The sequence below is a fragment of the Anolis carolinensis genome, chromosome 6, assembly GCF_035594765.1.
Source record: "Anolis carolinensis isolate JA03-04 chromosome 6, rAnoCar3.1.pri, whole genome shotgun sequence".
In the NCBI taxonomy this organism is placed as follows: Eukaryota; Metazoa; Chordata; class Lepidosauria; order Squamata; family Dactyloidae; genus Anolis; species Anolis carolinensis.
Genome location: NC_085846.1, coordinates 97034821 through 97058491, shown reverse-complemented (window position 1 = coordinate 97058491; position 23671 = coordinate 97034821). Strand labels below are relative to the sequence as shown.

At 39.2% G+C, this 23671-nt stretch overlaps 2 protein-coding genes across 5 annotated transcripts in view; one reads left to right on the top strand and one right to left on the bottom strand.

The window, feature by feature from the left end:
- Nucleotides 1-1042: 1042 nt before the first annotated feature.
- On the bottom strand, nt 1043-17956 carry arl5b (ADP ribosylation factor like GTPase 5B). Its single transcript, XM_062983839.1, has 6 exons — nt 15458-17956; nt 8039-8099; nt 6522-6669; nt 5880-5963; nt 5259-5410; nt 1043-4199 (listed from the first exon to the last, which is right to left on the bottom strand). Exons 1-6 carry the CDS (start codon nt 15501-15503, stop codon nt 4151-4153), a joined length of 540 nt encoding a protein of 179 aa, XP_062839909.1. The 5' UTR covers nt 15504-17956; the 3' UTR covers nt 1043-4150.
- Nucleotides 17957-19750: 1794 nt separating this feature from the next.
- The window catches only part of nsun6 (NOP2/Sun RNA methyltransferase 6), a 61370-nt gene continuing 57449 nt past the window's right edge, over nt 19751-23671 (top strand). For 3 of the 4 annotated variants that reach the window (XR_010007108.1, XM_062983837.1, XM_062983838.1), the window contains exons 1-3: nt 19751-19895; nt 20132-20244; nt 23083-23238. Coding sequence is in view for 3 of the 4 variants with exons in the window: in XM_062983837.1 (XP_062839907.1) it covers nt 20170-20244; nt 23083-23238 (231 nt within the window). In the remaining variant the exon portion in view is untranslated. The remainder of the gene's footprint in view (nt 19896-20131; nt 20245-23082; nt 23239-23671) is intronic. The other variant, XM_062983836.1, reaches the window with a different exon arrangement.

Sequence of the window (23671 nt, the reverse complement as noted above, 5' to 3'; positions counted from 1 at the left end):
TTTTTTTTTCTTTTCCTAAGGCTGGTGTAAGATATAAGGTATTGATGTTGTATACAAATTATAACATTTGAAGATAAATTGAATTCCATACTTTTCATTAAATAAAATTTCATCCAAGCTATATTCACGATCCTTCATTAACCAAAGGACAGTCAAGACAAACAACAAACTCCTTGCATACAACTATCTATGCTACCTATATTGAAGCTGTTGATTGTCATGTACAGTGACATCAGCTGGGGCAATGTACTTATTGGCACTTTTCAAAAGATATAGATTCTAGAAGACTGGGGTTTGAATCTCTGTTTGGCTAGAGAAACTCACTGGATAACCCTGGAAATCATGTTTTCTCAGGCCCCTTCTACGCTGTCATATAAAATCCAGACTATCTGCTTTAAACTTGATTATATGGTAGTGTAGACTCATGTAATTTAGTTCAAAGCACGTAATCTGGATTTTATATGGCAATGTAGATGGGGCCTCAGCCTCCAAGGAAGACAATGACAAACTCCCTCTGAACAAATCTTGAAAAGACAATGCCATGGTGGGTTCAGCTCACAGTGACTATAAGCAACTTGAAGGCACACGACACCTAGTATTTTTGCCATTTTCTTTCAGTTCTTACCCATTCTTTCCTTCTTTTTCAGAATATGTAAGTGGAAGAAATATCTTATGTAGTTTTGATATTCAAATTAAAAAGAATGGATTATTATTATTATATCCTGCTTTCCTCTCTTACAGTTAATATTTCCATACCAAATACGAATATTTTTGCTAAATGTGGTGTGCCTCAGTGCTGGCCTTATACGTTGCTCACTAAAGAAATAGATGCAAGCTGTATATATTCATTACTTATTACAGAAATACTAATCATGGTTGCAATCCAGAGTGTGTTTGTATGCATGTAAGAGTGTGCAAGTGCATATACATGCCTGCCAGCCTTTTTTACTGATACATCAAGCCCTCTATCATTTATTTCCCCTTTTCATAACCAATACTGCACTTCAGCCAGTTTTGTAACACTTTTTAAGAAAATCAAGTCTTGGTTGTACAACCTAGCACTTTAATTCACCTCAGCAAAATAATTACAAGGCAATATCATGCGGATCATTTGATATAAAAAAGTACCGTATACAGTCTGGTAAAACATAGTACCATACGAGTGGTCAAACTTCGATATTATCTTGGTTGAAATGGGCTCTTGTAGCATCGCAAGAACTATGTCTTAAACTCTGAATGCTTTTGCCTTCTTAGGAATAACTGATGGCAATTACTCTGTGAAGGTTTTTAGATTTGCTAACAAATGGAAATATGGCATGTATATGTCAACCTCACGTATAAGTCGAAGGAAGGTTTGGAGGCCAAAATTAGGGGTTTTGATATGAGCCATGGATAAGCTGAGGGCCATTCTGTGGCGAGAGGAAAGCACTAATGCCATTTCCTTGACCAAGCATTCATAAAGACCACAAGAGGGACTATAGCATAGTAGAAATGGTTGGCATTTCTTTTAGGTTTTCTAGGATGAACTAAGCTCTTGCCTTTTGCCACTCTGTTCAGAGATGGGGGTTATTCCTTTTTTTGATAAGCATTAAAAGTACAATTCACATTGACCTATGGATAAGTTGACCAATGTTTTGGGCTTTGAGTTTTTCGATTAAAATTTCTAGACTTATTCATGAGTATTTAGGGTACTTCACCGCGAACATGATTTTATTGGCACACGTATACTGTCCCAGCTAAAACATTCCCTTGTAATTTAGCACCAACCTTATACATTGATTTTTTTTAAAATGAGGAACTGAGAGACTAGTGTCTATGGATTTCTCCCAAACTCTCAGAGCTTAGAAAAAAAACCTCTTACCTGTAATACATTTCCCCTTTTAAAAACAAGGGCAGAGTGGAGTTATAGTTTAAGAATGACCTAATGAATGGAAACAAAGTCATTTTATTGGTTTAAGAAGTAATATTTTCTAATTACTTTTGAGAGCTAGTTTTAAAGGGTTTTTTGGAATCATTTTAAAACATTGTGATGAGTTAGCAGGAAAAAAATGAATCTGCCAAGTTCATTGAAATCCATTTGATTAGACAGAATATAATTGGAGTGGGGTCACAGCTGAAGAATAGAAAACATGCATCGTCTCAAGTGAAACCCCAGCATCTCCCATTGGAAAAATTCAGATAGGTGACAAAAAGACCTCTGCCTGACACCTCAGAGAAATGCAACTGGTCAAAGCAGGCAATACTGAGCTAAATGGATGAAGTTGTTTGATCTGAGATAGGGCAAATTTCCATGTTGCTAATCATTTGAGATTTAAAATGAGCATATGCCTCCATTTCTTGTAGTATGTAGACAAATGCAGTTGCTTCATGCATTTAAGTGTACAAGAAGAGATGCCATCAGTCAAAAGCATAAAAAGGAGCTGACACACCGTGGTTAGTTGGGGATTAAACGCACATATGTTGGTTCTCATTTCTAAGAAGCCTACAGATACAAGGTATTTTAACCTACCATGAAATGCAATGTTGGGCAGGGATAGAGCAAAACAGAAATGAATCATGAAAATATATCCCATCACACAAAGCATCTACTATTTAGACATGGCAGGGCAAGAAAAAACATATAACCCACCCCCACCCCCAAAGGCGACATCTGAAGTGATGCAAATTCTTCACCTGCAGAATAGTGGAATTGGCACCCCTGTTCTTTTAAAGAACAGGGGTGCCAATTCCACTATTCTGCAGGTGAAGAATTTGCATCACTTCAGATGTCGCCTTTAAAGGGGGGGGGGATCAAACCATGAACATTCATTTGCAATACATATTTGCATGAATTATGTCACAAAGGAGAACTGATATGTGGCCAGTAATATCCTAAAAGTTATTTGGCACTTCAGAAAAGTCCTGAAGACAAACCTTCCTTTTAAGAATAGCTTTGTAATGCTGGGTATCAGATCACATATATTGCCAACACTGCTTTAAAACAGAAAATCCATTGTTATAATATATGGACAATGTGCTGGTTTTAAACACACTATTGACAAAGTACTGAAAAATTTACAGCAATATTTTGGCAGGGGAAAAAAGCCACTTTAATGTAGCAAGCAAAATAAGGCATTTTGTATATGATGTATATGAATGAGACCGATTTATGAGGGAAGGGTACACATACATACCGGTATATGTGTGTGTATATAAAACAGCAAGCTTTCTTATCAAAAAAGTTGGGCAAATGTATGAGAACTCAGTTATATTCATCACTTTGGGCTCTGTTATTTCTCCAATGAAGGAATAATTATTTTTAGCATTTGTATATATTATATAACACACATGCACACTTCAAAAGGCTGACTTCCATTTTGAAGTTATTTAGAATTAGATTGTAGAACCTCATTGGTTAATAGCACAATATCCACATAATGTTTTCAGCATTGTTTGGAAAACTTCATCCTTATTTAACAGTTTTTCCCAATTGAACTTGCATTGTTAAAACACAGTGCTGTCCACTCATCCTCTTTGCTAACATGAAGCCTATGTCACTGTTACTTCACACAAAATAATTTGCCTTTCCAGATGAACCCAATGTATAAAGCATTTAGCAGTAAAATGAAATGTTTTGCTTAAAAAAAAAGATATTTGTTTGACAAGGCAAAAACGTTATAACATGTATACAACCAGAAAGGACACAATAAAAATAAACCCAGAAAGGTAATGGTAGCAAATAAATAACTGTTCTGATATTAAAGAATGCTGGTAGTGTAACAATATTTGAAATTTCATCATCTGAAAATACGCTGATTTTAATGCCCAGTTTGGGTATAATGCGAATGTGTTACCGCATGGAAACAGAAAAGGAAGGAAATCTCCTGTAGATGCAGTCTATTAATGCAGGCAGTCTGAAGGAAATTTCTCAATAAAAATGTTACAAGGCAGACATTTAGCTTATGTAGTCAGAACTTTCCAAAAGTTCCTATGTTCATCCATCCAATATTAGTGCATTTTAAGGTAAATACTTCTGAGTTTCTGTAAGCTGCACTTGATTCAAGTGTTGCTTGTGGAGGTTTCCAATGTTTTAAACATGTTGCTCCCTCAGCAGTCAAGTGTACAACAATGGAATTCATCCATAGGATAAGCACCGATTTCTTTCCAGAAGTTATCTTACACCAATTCGAGAAGTCATCCATTCTAAACCTTGACACAATCTGCAGAGAAAGAAAAGAAGAAACCCATCTCAATAACTGTACATAGCATAACATGGCACCACTCCATGGCAATAGACTGTGTCAACTGGCAAAAATGTTTAACTACAGCAGTGGTTCTCAACCTGTGGGTCCCAGGTGTTTTGGCCTACAACTCCCAGCATTCCCAGCAAGTTTACCAGCTGTTAGGATTTCTGGGAGTTGAAGGCCAAAACATCTGGGGATCCACAGGCTGAGAACCAATGAGCCTAGAGGGAGGAAGTGCATGGTTTTCCAGGCATTCTTGAACTGCAACTCTGTACATTCCTCACCACTGTCTGTGCCATGGAGACAGTCCAGTGACATCTGAAATTTTGTATACCAGACCTAATAGATTTAGTATAGCAGAACATTTTTAGATTCATGTTTTTCTGTAATCCAGTCATCATTTTCACAACACAGCAATTCAGTTTTACTAGCAAACTGGAGGTTAAACCAAGCTCTTATAAGAGATACAGACACATATATAAACTGTAATATATAACGTATGGGGACACAACATATCCCATGAAAACCTTTCATGTATATATTTTTTAAAATATATGATTTATTGCTTATTTTACATAGATTCAGAGGTTTCTTGTTACATTTGCGCAACGCACTTACACACTGCAGCTAACATACTAACATGTCACAACACAGAGTTTGGAAATCCCTGATCTGTAATGGAAAAGTTCCCTTAAGATCCAGTCGTGGATAAATATTCTATGTATATTGATTTCAGCCAATAGAACATGGAAGTCTAAATCTATAATATGCTGTTTCACAGATACTATGCCTTTAGGTTTTACCTTGTGGTAATAAAATTTTAGGTGAAGGGCTAATTATAGTTGTACCACACATAAAACAATACAGCTTGAACTTTCATCATCAGTCTTTGAGTTTTAAAAACATAACTCCTTATCCAAAAAGCTGACATCAATAATGCATCTTTGAAATTAGGAACAGAAGTGTCATACAAATAAACTTGAGGTTGCTAGTTTCTTTAGAAGTCAGACTTATGCTACTATTACTAATACCTACCCTTCTCCTGTTAGTGCACAACAAGACTGAATGTGCCATGGGTGATCCTTTATGGAACTAAGAGTGAGGTATTTGGAAATTTCAGCAGCTGTCATACAACCTTTCATATCTTGCTTGTTTGCAAAGATGAGAACTGCAGCTTTCCGCAAGTCCTGGAAGTAACATGTAAACAGAAAACAATTGTTACCAAGTTCTTAATAACTATCACATAATCTTTGTTATTAAAACAACATTAGAACAAACACGCAATGTTTCAGGCTATAGTGGTTGCAAGCCTTCCAACTGCTTAAGCATTGATTGTATCTTTGTTTTCTTTTGGGAAACATCAATTCCCATCACATGCCTTTACATGTACTGTATAATGGTTAACACCAAAGAACATTCAAAAATAACTCAGCTGTGACTATCAGAATATATTTCAAACTACATAGAAACAGGCAGAAAGTTGTTCTCTAAGTCTTGGTGAACCCAACAAAAGATGAAGTATAATTAGGATTCTGATCTGAACAATTAGAACTCTGATCTAATCGGAATATTTTTCATTAATGCAACACTGTGGATCCAAACCAGCTTTTACATTCCTTGAATACAGGTGGAACACCAAAGGATAATGCAAATTACCTCATGAGCTAACATTCTGTAAAGTTCTTCTTTTGTGATGGACAGTCTCTCTCGATCAATGCTGTCAACTACAAGGATAATGAACTGTGGAAAGAATAACAATTGGACAAAGAACTGAAATAGCTTGTTTCTATGCAGGCAGGATCACATATAATGAATGAGCTTCTGGAGGAGCATCTGTGGTAGTCTCTTGCAGCAAAAGACAGGGATGGGAGTCATTTTTAAGGCACCACAATACTTGTGCTTTTATAGAGTGATACACTTGCTTTAAAGAAAATTCCTCTGAACCTTCACAGAAAACTGTGAAAATAAAATAACAACAGCAATAAAAATGGAACCCATATTCAGACTGTTTTCCATTTAACACTGTAGAAGACTACTTCTCCCATTATTTTTGCCATTCAAATTATCTGAAATGGGTATCAAGAATGCTTAATGTGAGAGAATTTGAACTGAAAATCCTTTGAGGCTGTTCTCTGCTACTATCTTCTCAACAATCTCTTTCTTGAACTTCATTTTAAGCACTCATGGTTGTGGAAGCTGAAGTGGCAACTTGGTACTAGATTCTCCTTATGAGGAAACCTATGCAGTTGCCAACACTGTCCTCATCCTCTGCATGAAGCAGGAAGAACGCCAACATACCTCTGTATTTGAATAATATGTATTCCAGGATGACCGCAACGATTCCTGCCCTCCGATATCCCACATAAGGAAATGGGTGTTTTTTACTACTATTTCTTCAACGTTGCTTCCAATGGTGGGAGAAGTGTGAACCACTTCATTCATGAGGCTAAAGAGGGGGGAAAGTGGTATGCTTAATAAGATCTGGAATAAGGTTCAATATAAAAATGTGTTGTCATAAAATAACATCTGGTTTGCAAGAGGCAATTAGAGTGTTCAATAAGATTGGGAAAAACACGTCTATGAATTAAAAATATACTTATCACTTTTTAAAGAAAACAAGGTCTTCCACATGTTCAGAGATATGGGTGTTCAGCTGGTCAGGAAAGATGGGATGAGCTGAGAAATGCACATACCATCTCAGGCCTCATCTATACTGTCATATAATGCAGATTCATATGCAGTTCGACTGCATTGAAAAGCATTGTATAGCAGCTAGATAGCATTAGGAAAGTGCATTATATGGCAGTGTAAATGGAGCCTCAATTATTATGACTATGTAAAAGGTCCACAGAGAAATTGCTATCAATGTTTAGAAGTTCAGCATCCACATTATTCCGAGGTAACTGAAAATGAGTCCAAGGGCTCTGCTTCCTCCACTATATCTTATACATTCAGGTTTAGAGTTCCCTAAATACTAAAAGCCTGAACTGCAATAGGAAGTAATACCTGTGAAGGTTTCCCATTATCTGAACAATTGAGACACCAAGAAAATCAGGATACTCAGTTGCATAAAGATAAGGAACATAGACAAGAGAAGAGCGTACTCTTTCAACTGGAAAGCTATAAACAGTTCTCATATTGTTCTCAGAATTTCGCAGTATATTGTCCTTTTATGAAGGGATCTAGTGATAAATTGCGTACTGCTGGGATATTAGCTTGAGTTTATAATGCGCCCTTAAAACAACACAACACAAAATATTAGAAATGAAACGGATTAGTAGAATTATTTAAAATATCCCAGCATAATTCTGACATGAGGATTTTTTGCTACAGTGCACCTATCTTTCTGAAGAATATCAGTCAGTTACTTGTTTATGACCTTTTATACAACCATTCTTAGCATTCACAAAAGATCATGAAATAATCCTTTGAAAGAATATTATGTGTATCAGCAATGTACGATAAATCAAGTGAGCAACATGGGATAGGTCAACAAGAAAGCATTCCCCCGTCACCAATGGAAACAGTTGGGTTATCAGTAACAGATTAAAGACCAGTGACTCTAAATGCAAAGGGTTAAAGCCAGTGTAACTGAAATCTTCTGTGGAAAACACAATTACAAGCTTCCAACCCATTAAAAACACAGTTGCAAGTTTCCAGGGCATGAGGAAATATGACACTGGGGAATTTAAGGACAACTTGTTCAAAACAGAAAAATATGCTATTCTGCCAAACTTTGTAAATGTTGCCCCTGAGTATTAATTTATGGTCTGATTCATATCCTCAAGAATGAACTTTTCAAATAAAATACTTACAACTGGTACAGAATGGTGGTCTTTCCAGCATTGTCAAGTCCCACAATTATCACTTTGTGCTCTACAAAATATATAAGAGTTAATAGTTGTGAATAGCATCCCATCTCAGTTCATCATGATCTCATCAGTAATCACTGCAATTCTAACACAATGATACATCTCAGCTTTGGTTAATGAAGTAGTTTCATTGACAGATTTCTGATAAGATTGCTAATCTCTTCCTTTATACTATGTTTATACACATTTGAGTCACCAGCTGATTTGTAGCAAACCCATATATTCAATAGGGTTTTTTTAATCCAGTGATACATAGAGGTGGTTTTGCCAGTTCTTCCTCTGAAATATAGACTACAGCACCTGGTATTCATTAGCGGTTTTCCAACCAAGTACAAACCTGGGCTGACCCTGTTTAATTTCCAAGAGCCCTTCCACACAGTCATATAACCCAGAATATCGAGGCAGAAAATCCCACAATATCTGTTTTGAATGAGGTTATCTAAGTCCACACTGTCATATATTCCAGTTCAAAGCAGATATGTGGGATTTTATTCAGCCTTGTGGAAGGGACCCAAGATCAGAGGAATTTAGGCCTTCCTTATATTACAAGGTAATAAAAACTCCGATTTTCTTTTCCAAAGTTTTTTTCTGGTCTACCCTAGATTTTCTCTCCAGTTCTTATACTCCAAACCACAAATATCCTCCTCCACCCACAAAAATGAGGTCGAAATATAGACATAGATAAGAGCGGGGGCAGAAAGCGCATTGATCTTTTAAAAGCATACATTCCTTTTATAACTGTTTTTCAATAAAGCAGCACTGAGAGCAATGAAGCCGTTTTCCTTTGAAGCTCTTAAGAAAGGCAAATATATAGGGGGGGCCTAGGTCCCTGAATGCTACTGAATGGCAACAGATCATGAGTCATATAAATAACAAGTTTAGGTAATTATTAAGCAGAGTAGCTTTCCCCTTTCCCCTACTAAACCTCTTTCAAATTTTTGTCAGCTTAATGCAAAATGCACCCCCCCCCCTTGAACGAACACTTCAAAGCCAATGATTCCTGACATACCATTTCACCTTTTTTGACACATCATCACACTTCCCACTACCTTTACGCTCTGCACAACAAATGACCAGAAACAGACATTGGCTTTGTCACAGTCACAGGGTTGAGTCTCACACTATGCCTGCATACGAATTCTGTTGAAATGCTTCTGGGCATTGGCAAATCCAAACACAATAGCTCTTCCACAAGAAGTCATCTCAGGCAAGAGCTCCTGCATTAGAATCACTCATCTGGGTCTGGCAACTTCTTTAGGACAATTTTCCCACACATATCGTCTACTAAACAGATCTAGCATAATAGCAGTTGTCACGTTCATGCCCTCTAACTCAAGGATCTCACAAATTAGCACAAAGATGTTCATCAAAATATTGTATACCCCTGGAAGTTCCTCTGGCAAGAGCGTCAAAATAATATTGGGAATGTGATTATCTTTGACAAAGGGTTAACAGATATGCCATTATGAAAAGAGTGCACTCAAGCACCTTTGCACAGCATTTTTCATGTATTGTAAACCTGAGGGACTTTATCTGAGGAATTTCTTTAGATTAATGAAGAACAAAAGCAGGCTTGCAAGTTGGGTACTGTGTGAAACATTACCTAAGTTTCAATATGGCTAAGCTATCTTAGAGCAGCCATGCACAACATCTTGAACACTGATATGTTTGCTTTACAGCAAAAGATTTTTAGAAATGAAAAAAGGACATGAGCCTTGCAAACATGGATAGGGAAGAAAAGTCACCTGTTCACAAATCACATATTTATAAATACAATATACTAGATATTGGCATTCAGAATCAAGTTATCTGTATATACCCTTTCGGAAAGAACTTTAGAAAAATGAAAATAGCGATAGAAGAACCTTACTGATGCTTAGAGAAACACTTTATCAAAGCCCCATTCTTTGCCTTTAAATATTGTATTTCTTGACAAGACTAATATAGAAATACCTTCCCTGTTTTGAAAGTACTCACCAACACTCCTTTAAGTGATGCCCTCTCCCACCTAAAATATAATTTGAGCTAACTTCATCACAATCAGTTTGGTTCATTACCACCCAATTATTGAAAGATACTGCTCTGTACTCCCATATCAATGGACTTCATAGATTCTTCTTATTTGGAGGTACAGTAGAGTCTCGCTTATCTAATCTTCGCTTATCCATCGTTCTGTATTATCCGACGCAGTCTGCCTCCTGCCCGGATCCACAGCTGTTTCTCTAGGCAGCAACGCACAGTGGGCCAACACGCCCAACAACAACTCAAGTGCAGCCAAACTCCCAAATAAGTGGAAAACTTGTTGCAAAACATGTTTTGGTGCTTAATTTGTAAAATCATAATGTAATTTGATGTTTAATAGGCTTTTCCTTAATCTGTCCTTATTATCCAAAATTTTTGCCCAACATTCTGCCGGCCCATTTATAAGTGAGACTCTACTGTATTTAAATTGAGGTTAGATTGCCATCTCTCAGGGCTGATTCAGCACAGGATTCTTGAATCATCAATGGGTAGGATTAGATAGCTCTTGCAGCCCCACCCAATTCTATGATGCTCCTTTGAACCTCTCTTTTCCCATCTTATGCTCTCTGCCAGCTCTATTCTGTCTCTCCAGCCAAGCTAATAAAGGTACTAGCAACAGATCCCTTCTCTTGTATCAAGGCACCAGCAGAAGTTCAGCATCCTTTCTCAACTTACCACCTGTTGGCTCCTTTTCAAGCTCATCAATTAAACATCCCTCCTTATCATTCTAGAGCCAATTCTCTCACACCAGAAGTGACTTGCAGCATGTTCTCAAGTTGCTTCTGACACGATAAAAAATTCTAGAGCCAATGGTATATAACTATGAGTGTTGTACTTTAACTCCAACATCAGGGTTTGAATCCCTGCTCAACCAAAGAAACCCATTTCAGGACCTTGGGCAAGTCACACTCTCTGGAACTCAGGGCCCTTCTAAACTGCCATATAATCCAGAATATCAAGACAGATAATCCACATTATCTTCTTTGAACTGAATTATCTGAGTCTACAGTGCCATATAATCCAGTTCAAAGTACCGTAGATAATCTGATTTTATACAGCTGTGTAGAAGGGACCTCAGAGGAAGGCAAAAGGTAAATCTTGCCAAGAAACCCTCATGGCTTGTCTTGAGGATCAATACATCAGAAACAGCTTGAAGGCACACAACTTTTATTATTGGCAACTAGTATTGCAAAACCAACATGAGGTGATGGTCAAGGATTCTAGGAGACCGGGGTCTGAATTCCAGTTTGGCCAGGGAAAGCCAACGGGTAAATCACATTCTCTCAAGTTCTGAGGAAGGAAGAGACAAACTCTCTCTGAATGAAGCTCACCAAGAAAACTGCATGGTGAGTTGATCTTAGGGTTGCCATGAGTTAGATATTTGAAGGCACACAACAAATTAGGATTGTACTTTTACCATTTTCTTTAAATCCCCACCCCATTTTTCCTTCTTTTCAAAATATTTAAGAGGAAAGATATATCTTTTGCAGATGAAATGTTTAAATAATCAATAAATCCATTACAATAGCCCAGAAATTCAGGTTAAGATACTGAGCGATCAGATGCCATATTAAATATAGGCAGTCCCCAGGTTATGAACAAGATAGGTTCTGTAGGTTTGTTTTTAAGTTGAATTTGCAAGTTAGAACAGGTACATTTTAAAGGATAACTCCAGCCAAAAATATATGCATTTTGTAAGTTTTGGATAGTATAAGGAAGGCTTAACGCCCCTGTAATGTTTGTTTTGCTGTCTGTGCCCGTTCAGAAGATTTCACTTCACTTTCTGTCCCTGTGATAATTGGATTTTGGGAAATTTTGTGTTGTCGTGGAAACAAGAATTGGTTATAAAGCTTCATGGAGACACTTTTTTTACCATGATAACTCTTACAGGAGTAAATTTCCTTTCCTAGGGGTAGATTTCCTCTCATTTCCTTGTCTCACCCTAGTTTGTAACAGCGCTCCATGCAGTCATGCAGAGCACCCATCTCTTCATTGGTCTCACCCTGTGATATGGTTTACGCCTACACAGAATCATGCAAACTATGGTCCTATTTCAGAGTATCCCACAATTTTGCTTATCTTTTTTTTAAAAAGCTTCTAATGCACATCCGGCGTTCCATGCAGTCATGCCGGCCACATGACCTTGGAGGTGTCTACGGACAACGCTGGCTCTTCGGCTTAGAAATGGAGATGAGCACCAGCCCCCAGAGCCGGACACGACTGGACTTAACTTCAGGGGAAACCTTTACCTTATAAGTCATATGTTTGTTACTCGGGACTGCCTGCACTCCAAAATTCTTACTACGCACGTTGGCACATCAACAATCTTACCAAATATCTACTAGACTCCAGCAAACACAGGAATGGACAAACTCCAATTCCAAGCCCCATTCAGCCACAAAACTCTTGGAGGTGACATGTTCTCTTTAATAATATTCATAATAATAAATGCAAAAGGTGTTCCAAAGGTTGCCATAGATAGGGAAAATGGGAAATTGAAGCGAAATGTACCTTTATTTACAAAATATTATCTACATGTTGGCCACCTCTTTATACACACACATATAAATATTGTTGGGTTTTAATATTGTTTTACCATGTATTGTCGTTCTAATTTTTGTATATGTGATTGCAATGTATTTTGAGTTGATATTGTCTTATGTTTGAACAGCATCAAGTTAGTCACTTTGTGTCCCTCTACGAGGGAGAGAGGGTGGGATATAAAACAAAGTAAATAAAGTAAATACATATAAATATAAAAGGTTTGTTATTTTCCCCTATGTATGGTGACTTTTAGAACACCCAGTTTATTATAATAATAAAATAATATAACAATATGATAATATTGATGATAGTAATACTTTAATATATATTTAATGATTTTATGGTTTTAAATATTTATTTTTAATACTCCTATGTTCAATTCTATTTCAAGGATTATATGTTTTTGGGAAACCTAATATAATACCATATAAATAATAATACAACAAAAATTATAATTGTGACAATAATACAGGGTGTTTGAAAAAGAACTCCCTAATTTTAATGTATTTATACTCAAAACTAGGGAGTTCTTTTTCAAACACCCTGTATTTTAAACAATTCAATGGTTTTACCTATTATTTTCTATATTTCTATGTTTAATTCTATTTAAAGATTTATATGTTTTTGGGACACGCAGTTGAAGTCCAAAACATCTGGAGGGCTGAAGTTTGCCCAGGCCTGGGGTCTATACTGACCACATTATGGTGCCTCCTTCTCATCCTTATAGTATAATATAATATAATGCTCGAGCCAGAGAGGCCCTGCTCTCAGTCCCACCTCCTTTGCAGACGCGACTGGTGAGGCCGACAGACAGGGCCTTCTCAGTGGTGGCCCCTTGACTGTGGAACTCCCTCCCCAGTGATATTAGATCAGTCTCCTCCCTCCTGCTCTTCAGGAAAATAAGTCAAGACCTGTTTGTGGAACCAGGCATTCGAGGAGTAGCAATATACATCGGGGAACCACCGTGCAATATACATTTATGGAATCGACATAAACAAAGCAGCATGGATGATGATTGCGGGATTGGGTGCTATGTTTTAACAGTTTTTAATTTTAATATATGTTTGAATGATTTAATGGTTTTACCTATTTGTATTTAATAGTCATACATTTAATTCTATTTCAAGGTTTATATGTTTTTGGGACATATAAGGTTTGCAACTTGGGAGTGATCTTGGACTCATCGCTGAGCCTGGAACCCCAGGTAACAGTGGCGGCCAGGGGAGCTTTTGCACAATTAAACTTGTGGGCCAGTTGTGCCTGTATCTTGGTAAGTCAGACTTGGCCACGGTAGTCCATGCTCTGGTTACATTTCGACTAGATTTCTGCAACGCGCTCAACGTGGGGTTGCCTTTAAAGCCTGTTTGGAAGCTTCAAATGGTCCAACGGGCGGCTGCCGGACTTCTCACCAGAGCATGTTACAGGGAGCACACAACTCCCCTGTTACACCAGCTCCACTGGCTGCCAGTCAGCTACCGAGCACAATTCAAAGTGCTGGCTTTAGCCTATAAAGCCCTAAAAAGTTCCAGCCCAGCTTACTTGTCCGAACATATCTTCCTCTATGAACCACCTTAGAGATGAAGATCATCTGGGGAGGCCCTGCTCTTGGTCTCACCTTCTTCACAGACGCAATCGGTGGGGACAAGAGTCAGGGCCTTCTCAATAGTGGCCCCACAACTATGATCTCCCCAGTGAGATCAGATCTGCTTCCTCTCTCCTGACCTTCAGGAAAAAAAACTTAAAACATGGCTTTGGAACCAAGCTTTTAACAAGTAACTGGAGCAGTGCAATATGTAACTATGAAATAATGTGATTGACAAATTGAACGGCCCTGGCCTGTTTTAGACGGCGTGGTTTTAATTGACATTGTAATTGAAGTTTTTAATAATTCATGTTTTAATTATAGGTTTTTAACGGTAACTGTTCATTTGATATGAGTATGGTACCACATTGCTGCCTGATGTAAGGCCGCCTTGAGTCTTGGGAAAGGCGGGATATAAATGTGATAAATAAATACATATAATATAATAATACAACAAACATGCTAATAATTGTGACAATAATATTTAATGCATTTTTGAAAGATTTGACTGCTTTAAATAATCATTTTTAATACTAGGTTTAATTCTATTTCAAAGTTTGTATGTTTGGGACAACCTGTATAATAGAATAGAATAATATAACAAATATGATCATAAGTGCGACAACAATATTTCAATATATTTTAATGATTTAATAGTTTTAACTATTTATTTTCTATGTTAAATTCTGTTAGAAAGCTTTTTGAAATGGGTTGCTATGAGTTTTCTGGGCTGTATGGCCATGTTCCAGAAGCATTCTCTCCTGATGTTTTGCCCACATCTATGGCAGGCATCCTCAGCGGTTGTGAAGTCTGTTGGAAACTAGGCAAGTGGGGTTTATATATGTGCGGAATGTCCAGGGTGGGCGAAAAAAAGAACTCTTGTCTGTTTGAGGCAAGTGTGAATGTTGCAATTGACCAGCTTGATTAGCACTGAATAGCCTTGCAGCTTCAAATCCTAGCTGTTTCCTGCCTGGGGGGAATCCTTTGTTGGGAGGTGTTAGCTGGCCCTGGTTAACATTGTTTGTCTCTTTCAAGGGTATAAATAATAACAAACATAATAATCTTCCCAAGGCTTCACTTTGCCGCAGTTCTGTGGAAACAAATCCTCCTTGCTGGGAAAGGGATCTCTTCCTCTTGGGCAGGATCCCTGGGAATCCACCCAAGCAGGGAATCCCCTCAGGAATCCTCCCCTTCTTCCTTCCCACGCCACTCACCCTGGTTACAGAAAAGGCTCCACAGCTTCGCGAAGATCAGGCCCATCCCGAGGCAGAACTAGCACAGCCGCCGCTTTCCTCTCTTTCTTCCTTCCTTTCTTCCAACGAAGTCTCTCTCTCCTTCCCTTCAAGCAGCGAAAGTGGGCGGGGCCGAAACCGGCCAAGCCCCGCCCCCTCGTCTGACGCGAGAGCCACACAAGCAGCAACCAGAACTTCCAAGCCCCGCCTTCCTTCCTTCCGCGGCTTCCTCAACGTCACTACGTCTGACGCACGCCCTGTGAGTAACTCACGCTGACGCAACGCCGAAACCGGAATGGGTTTTCCTCCACTCCTCAGCCCTCCCTAGAGATCAGGAAAACAATGGTTACACTTCTCACTTCCGGTAGCTATTTCAAAAGCCACCATATGCGGGGCAAGCGGAAAGGAGCCTGTTTCTCACTCCATTGCCACTCAAGGATCCAAAGGAACCCGGAAGTGTTGGAATTTGGTGGCAGACTTCCCTCTTTTGTTACTGCTTCTTGTTGTGATTCATCTTCCTTTGAAATGCCTATGAGGATTTCCCTTATTTGGAAGAAAAAAAGCAAAGCAGATGAAACATTCCCTCCAATTTTACTAGTGTAATTAGGCAAAAAAACAAAAAACAAAAAATATATAGTCACCTTGGAAGAGCAGAATTCAAGTTAAACAAACATAGATATTAAATGCTAATCAGAGTGACCAATTGCAACATTCACAGGTGCCTCAAGCAGACAGGACTTCTTTCTCTCACCCTGGACATTCCACAGGTATATAAATCTCACTGGCAGACCTCACAACCTCTGAGGATGCTTGCCATAGATATGGGCGAAACGTCAGGAGAGAATGCTTCTGGAACATGGCCCTAAGTAAAGGTTTTCCCCTGACATTAAGTCTAGTCGTGTCCGAATCTGGGGGTTGGTGCTCATCTCCATTTCTAAGCCAAAGAGCTGGAATTGTCCATAGACGCCTCCTAGGTCATGTGGCCAGCATGACTGCATGGAGCGCCGTTATCATCCTGCAGAAGTGGTACCTAGTGATCTACTCACATTTGCATGTTTTTGAACTGCTAGGTTAGCAGAAGCTGGGGCTAACAGCCAGAGCTCACCCTGCTTCCCGGATTCGAACTTCCGACCTTTCGGTCAGCTAGTTCAGCAGCTCAGCGGTTTAATCCGTTGCACCACCAGGAGCTCCTACAGCTCGAAAACTCACAGCATCCCAAACAATAGACAGGTCACCACCCCTCTGTCTAAAAAAAAAAAAAGACCCAAATAATTCTTCCTTGGTACAATGTAATGCAAAGATGGAAATGTTGTGGTTCTCCAGCTACTGTTAGCCCTAGTCAGCATAGTTTCTGGTGCAGATGTAGGTCAACAACAGCTGGGGCCAGCCAGCTTCCCACCCCATGATGAAGACAGAAATGGGGAGAAAGTCTTTTAACACAAGAACTACTCAGCCATAGTTTGTAACAGGAAGAGATGAGCAACTGCCCATGATGAGCAGTTTTACAGTGGTTCTCAACCTGGGGTCCACACGTGTTTTGTTCATCGGGGGAGGCCCTCCTCTCGCTTCCGCCTGTCACAAGTGCGGTTGGTGGGGACGAGAGAGAGGGCCTTCTCCGTGGCGGCCCCTCGACTCTGGAACGCGCTCCCCAGGGAAATTAGGCAAGCTGCCACCTTGGAAGTGTTCAGGAAGAGCCTGAAAACCTGGCTCTTCAAACAGGCCTTTGAAGAAGTATACTAAACCCTGGTACTAGCGGGTCCTTCTGACCTGTTGTACCTCTTGGTTAACTCCTTGACATAGCCTCAGTGTTCACCCCAGTCCAAGGCTCTTCCCATGACCTTGTAGCACCTTAACTTCCTTCTTGTTTACAAGTTCCACTCAGTGCACTTTGCCCAGCTCATTTTATGTTTTTATTGCTGTGTTTCTCAAGTGTTTTATAATTGATTGTGATTTTAATGCCTTTTAAATTTATTTGTGTGTTTTTGTATTTGATATTATTGTATGTTGGTTTTATATCTGTAAGCCGCCCCGAGTCCCTCTGGGGAGATGGTGGCGGGGTACAAAAATAAAATTATTATTATTATTATTATTACAACTCCCAGAAATCCCAGCCAGCTTACCAGCTGTTAGGATTTCTGGGAGTTGAAGGCCAAAAACATCTGAGGACCCCAGGTTGAGAACCACTGTTTTTAGGCTATTATGAATTGTGGGAGTTTAAGTCCAAAACAGCTGGAGGGCCCAAGTTTGCCCAGGCCTGATCTACACTAGAACTGATTTTCTTCGTCACCACTTTAAACTGCCATAGTTCAGTGCTATGGGATGGTGGGAGTTGTAGTTTTGCATGGCCTTGAGCAGGGAACTACCAACACCCAGGATGAATGAATGAAACTTTTTATTTCTATCCTACCCTATCTCCCCAGTGGGGAATCGGGGTGGCTTACAACAAATAAAAAGGCAAACAATATAGTCCTATATAATACTAATATTATACTATCCTAATAATATAATATAATAGTTTCTCCGTACCTTACAACCTCTGAGGATGCCTGCCATAGATGTGGGCGAAACGTCAGGAGAGAATACTTCTGGAACATGGCCATACAGCCCGGAAAACATACAACAACCCATATAGTATATTGTATATACATATAATATTGATAATAATAATATATAATATAATATACTGTAATACTAATAATACAATGTAAGAATATTAATTGTATATTATATATTACATGTAATATTAATAATAATATTACAGTATAGCGGAATAGTACAATATAGCAATATATAATGTATAATATTGTGCTATTCTAATCTATATATATAAAAGAGTGATGGCATCAGGGCAGCGGACAAAACAACAAAACTACAGGCCCCCCCAACCTCGAAATTTGACAACACAACCCATCATTCACGGATCTAGGTTGATACAACAAAAAGAAAAGAAAAATAAAGTCCTAATTAGAGAGAGAGGAATAATAGTTTTTATCCAATTGCTGCCAGTTAGAAGGCTAAGCTCCGCCCACTTGGTCTCCTAGCAACCTACTCAGCCCAGAGGACAGGCACAGTTAGGCCTCACTTAGGCCTCTTCTACAGATTATCAGATTTGAACTGGATTATATGGCAGTGTAGACTCAAGGCCCTTCTACACAGCTATATAACCCATTTAGAATCTTATATTATCTGCTTTGAACTGGATTATCTTGACTCCACACTGCCATATAATCCACTTCAGTGTGCATACTAAACATAAAGACTACCATACAACAGACATTCAATACCACCACTGCCTCAACAATTTCTCACCAACACCACCAGACAACGCCACAGCAACGCGTGGCTGGGCACAGCTAGTAATATAATATATTGTATGTACATATAACTTGTAAGCCGCTCTGAGTCCCCTTCGGGGTGAGAAGGGCGGGATATGAATGTAGTAAGTAAATAAATAAACAAACATTCAATGCCAAAAGGTAAAGGTGAAGGTTTTCCACTAACATTGAGTGTAGTTGCTGGGGGTTGGTGCTCACCTCTAATACTAAGCCGAAGAGCCGGTGTTGTCCTTAGACACCTCCAAGGTCATGTGGCCGGCATGACTGCATGGAGCGCCGTTACCTTCCCACTGGAGCGGTACCTATTGATCTACTCACATTGGCACGTTTTCGAACTGTTAGGTTGGCAGAAGCTGGGTCTAAGGGCGGGAGCTCACCCTGCTCCCCGGATTTGAACCACCAAATTTTCGGGCTGCACAAGGGTTTAATCCGCTTTGTCACCATCAATGCTGTAGAGCAATGCAAAATAACAGGAGACCAAAGTTAAACCAATAAGCAGCAAGGACATTCAGACAATGAAACACAGACCGACAAACTCACATTCTGATAATTTCACATTTAACAGATTTTAAATAGGTTTAAAAGATTAAATGGCAGCTCAAGCCGTACCAAATTGTGTTAACCCAACAGTGTAGACCAAGCATGGGCAAACTTAGGCCCTCCAGGTGTTTTGGACTTCAACTCCCACAATTCCTACCGGCTGTTAGGAATTGTGGGAGTTGAAGTCCAAAACACCTGGAGGGCTTAAATTTGCCCATACCTGGTAGACACAGCCTTACAAGGTCACACTCAAACTCCAAGCCCCAGAATTCTGCAGGAGGCTGCCATAAGATTTCAGATAGAATGTTTACAATAGCTCTAGTCACGTGCTTTGTTTTCAGGGAACTTCATTTCCCAGAATTCCTCCCCATTGGCCACATCGGCCGGGGCTTCTGGGAGTCGTGGTCCAAAATTACCTAGCGGGGAACTAAAGGCTAATTAGCCGAGGCGAGCACCGCGAGGAGGCGGGCTTGAGCTGGGCGACAAGAGGGAAGCTCTTTCCCGGGTCCTTTCTTCGGACGTCCATGAAAAGAAAGAGGCGGATGGTAAGCGGAAAGGGAGGGGAATGATGTGGTTAGTATAGACCTCCAGGCCTGGGCAAACTTGGGCCCTCCAGGTGTTTCGGACTTCAACTCCCACAATTCCTAGCAGCCGTAGGCTGCTAGGAATTGTGGGAGTTGAAGTCCGAAACACCTGGAGGGCCCAAGTTTGCCCAGGCCTGGTTAGATTCAGATAATTCAATTCTCAAAACAGTGTCTAAAATGTGCCTCTTTCGTTACAGATGTTTTTCCAGATAAAAAGCAAGACTTGCTAAGAAGTATGACTCTTTTCCCCAAGATATTACTAAAGCCAGAAGTGGAAGAGTATCTGAGGTCTATATTTCACAATGCTGAGGTAAATGGAGACAGAAACCGGTTAACAATATCATGCCAGTTTTAGATTGTAGTTCTCAGTAAGTGTGATTGAATTCAGTAGATGTATTAGAGGCCCTTCCACACCGTCCTATAACCCCAAAATATCAGGGCAGGAAATCCCACAATATCTGCTTTGAACTGGGTTATCTGAGTCCACACTGCCATATATTCCAATTCAAAGCAGATAATGTGGGATTTAATTCAGCTGTGTGGAAGGGGCTGGGGGCGTGTTTTTGAAATGCTAGGTTGGCCGAAGCTGGGGCTAACAGCGGGAGCTCATCCCGCTCCCCGGATTTGAACTGTGAACCTTCCGGTCAGCAATTTCAGCAGCTCAGCGGTTTAACCCACGGTGCCACTGGGGGTTCCCTTATAAACTGTAGCTATTCAACAAACTAGCGTAGATGAATGTAGATGGGCCCGGGCTGTGGCGCAGGCTGGAGAGCAAGCCAGCTGCAACAAATCACTCTGACCAGGAGGTCATGAGTTCGAGGCCTGCTCGGAGCCTATGTTTGTCTTGTCTTTGTTCTATGTTAAAAGGCATTGAATGTTTGCCTATATATGTAATGTGATCCGCCCTGAGTCCCCTTCGGGGTGAGAAGGGCGGAATATAAATGCTGTAAATAAATTAAATAAATAATAAAATAAAATGAGAGCAAGACTTCTTCCCCCCTCAAAAGATATTTTCTCTTTTACCCCTTCCACACAGCTGAATAAAACTTCACATTATCTGCTCTGAACTGGAATATATGACAGTGTAGACTCAGATATCCCAGTTCAAAGCAGATGCTGTGCGTTATTCTGCCTTGATATTCTGGGTTACTGTGTTCCCTCACTATCTCGCAGTTCACTTTTCGCACCCTCGCTGTTTCACGGGTTTTTAATATACACTAAAATAATAGTATAAATCATAAAATAATATTATAAATTCCTTGTTTTACTTCCTTCCTAAGGAGAAGCCTAAGGAAGGGAGAGAAAAGGAGGCTGAAGCAGCTTTGTTTTCGCCTCACAAGGCAGTGGCGGGAGCACGCATGCACGTGCTTGAGAGGCGAGGAAGGGACAGAGATGCTACTATGTATATATACATGCTATGCTAGTTTTATATATATATATATACACACACACACACACACGCACACACGCACATATATATATGTGTGTGTGTGTTTATATATTTATATATACAATATAATTTACAATAATATATAATAATTATAACATATTGTATATACATATAATATTCATATTATATTGTAATACAATATAATACTTATAATACAATATAATATTAATTATATATTATATTTTACATGTAATATTACTAATAATATTACAATATATTGATGCAGTACAATATAGTAATTTATTACCAGTATTGTACTATGCTAATATAAAATTGTATGTAAATTTAATTTGCAAGCCGCTCTGAGTGCCCTTCGGGGTGAGAAGGGCAACATATAAATGTAGCTAATAAATAAATAATAAATAGCTAATACTTACAAACAACACAAATATAGCGTCCCTATAGCGGATTTTCACTTCGCAGGTGGTCCTGGAACGTAACCCCCTTGATAAGTGAGGGAACACTGTATATGGCTGTGTGGAAGGGCCCTGGGCTATCCAGCTCAATTTACACTGCCATATAATCCAGTTCAGTGCAGTTAATCTGGATTATTTAGCAGTTTAGAAGGGGCTTGACAGTACAAGCATATCTCTGAATGAAATAGATGTGATCTTGGGTTTTACTTCTGACAGAAACATTGGCGTCAGAGGTAGAAATAACATGGAAGGAATAGAGATAAGTTCCTACACCACAGAAAAGAAGAGGCATTCAACATTTTTCAGCAAACCTTTAAGAGGAGGAGGAGGGGGCGGCGACGGCGGCTTTATTTGTAATCTGCCCTATCTCCCCAAGGGGATTCAGGGCAATTTCCATCAAAGGTGGCAAACATTCAATGCCATAAAAACAGATAAACAACAAATCAATACAAGAAATAAAACCAGAACAATATAAAGTTATAATGACTAACCAATAATAACAAAAGAATAAATTTGTGCCTGTATACATATACTGTATTCTGATATGAAGCCACATATGAAAGGTACCGCTTTGTGCATAGTAAGGAAAAATCCAAATCCCACTTCATTTATATTAGGTTGAATCAAGATACTAATCCAGTGAGATGTGTTAAATCATTGCTTGTACAAATATCATTTATTTAATGGGTTTACTCTGGTTCAGATTAGCAGTTGGATTTAGCTACATTTAAATATCATATTTACAAATTATTATTTTTTGTTTCTAAATATTTAAACAATCGTACGAACTTGTTGAAGGGTGAAATATAACACTGTAAATGATAAAAACTATGGTTCAAGTTAAATCTGAATTAATTTTCTTTAATTGTTTTGTCTCTTAGCTTTCGGGCCAGTGTCGTATAGTAGTTGAATGTTAGACTAGGACTGGGTGACTGGATAAGTGACACTCAGTCTTAGAGAAAAACAATGGCAAACTTCCTCTGAAAAAGTCTTGCCAAAAAAAACCTTATGATATCATCTCTATAAATCAGAGTTGACTTGAAGGCTCATGACAATCAATATGCTTGTGGGTTTATACCATATTACTCATGTATATAAGTTAACCGCATGTATAATTCAAGGACAAGTTTTGAAGGATGGAGAGAGGGGAAAGGCCAATGGCACTTCAGTGAGCTAGCCATCTCTGTCTACCTCTGACATTTCCCCACCCAGGCGTTCAAAAAGTCCAGAAACAGGTAGCTGTTATTGCTCTTAATACGTTTTGCTTTCTTTACATTTTTAGCTTGTCGCAGCTATTGGTTCACAGGAAGCTGAAAAGAAGTATGAGTCTCTGTTAAATAACTTATCTCATCCACCTGCTTTCACAACAGTACGAGTGAACACTTATTTGGCATCTGTGGAACATATAAGAGGTCTGCTTTGTGAAGAGATCCACAAGGTCTGTGAAATGTCTCCTCCATAGGTCAAAGCTTTGGGCATATTCCTAGACTCAGGTTTGTGCCCAAATGTACACGTTGATTGGTGACACAGCTAAAACCGGGGCATCACCTGCTCCCATTCTTGGAGATTTTGGATCTGACAACAGTGACAAAGTCTTCATTATATCCTTGTTGGATTATTGTATATAGGGCTACATTAGGAAACTGCATTTGAACCTAAATGCTGCTGTTGAACAGAGCTGGTTATTGGCTACAGTTGTCTCACAAAAATAGTGTTATTTTACCATTCCTGGGCAAAAATAAAAGTGCTGGTTATGACCGTTAATTCTCTGCATGGCTTGGATTCAGAGGATCTAATAGAGCATGGACCCATCTACTATTTAATGTAGTTTGAAGCGAGCAGTGGCCAGACAACAAACTCCCACAAAAGTG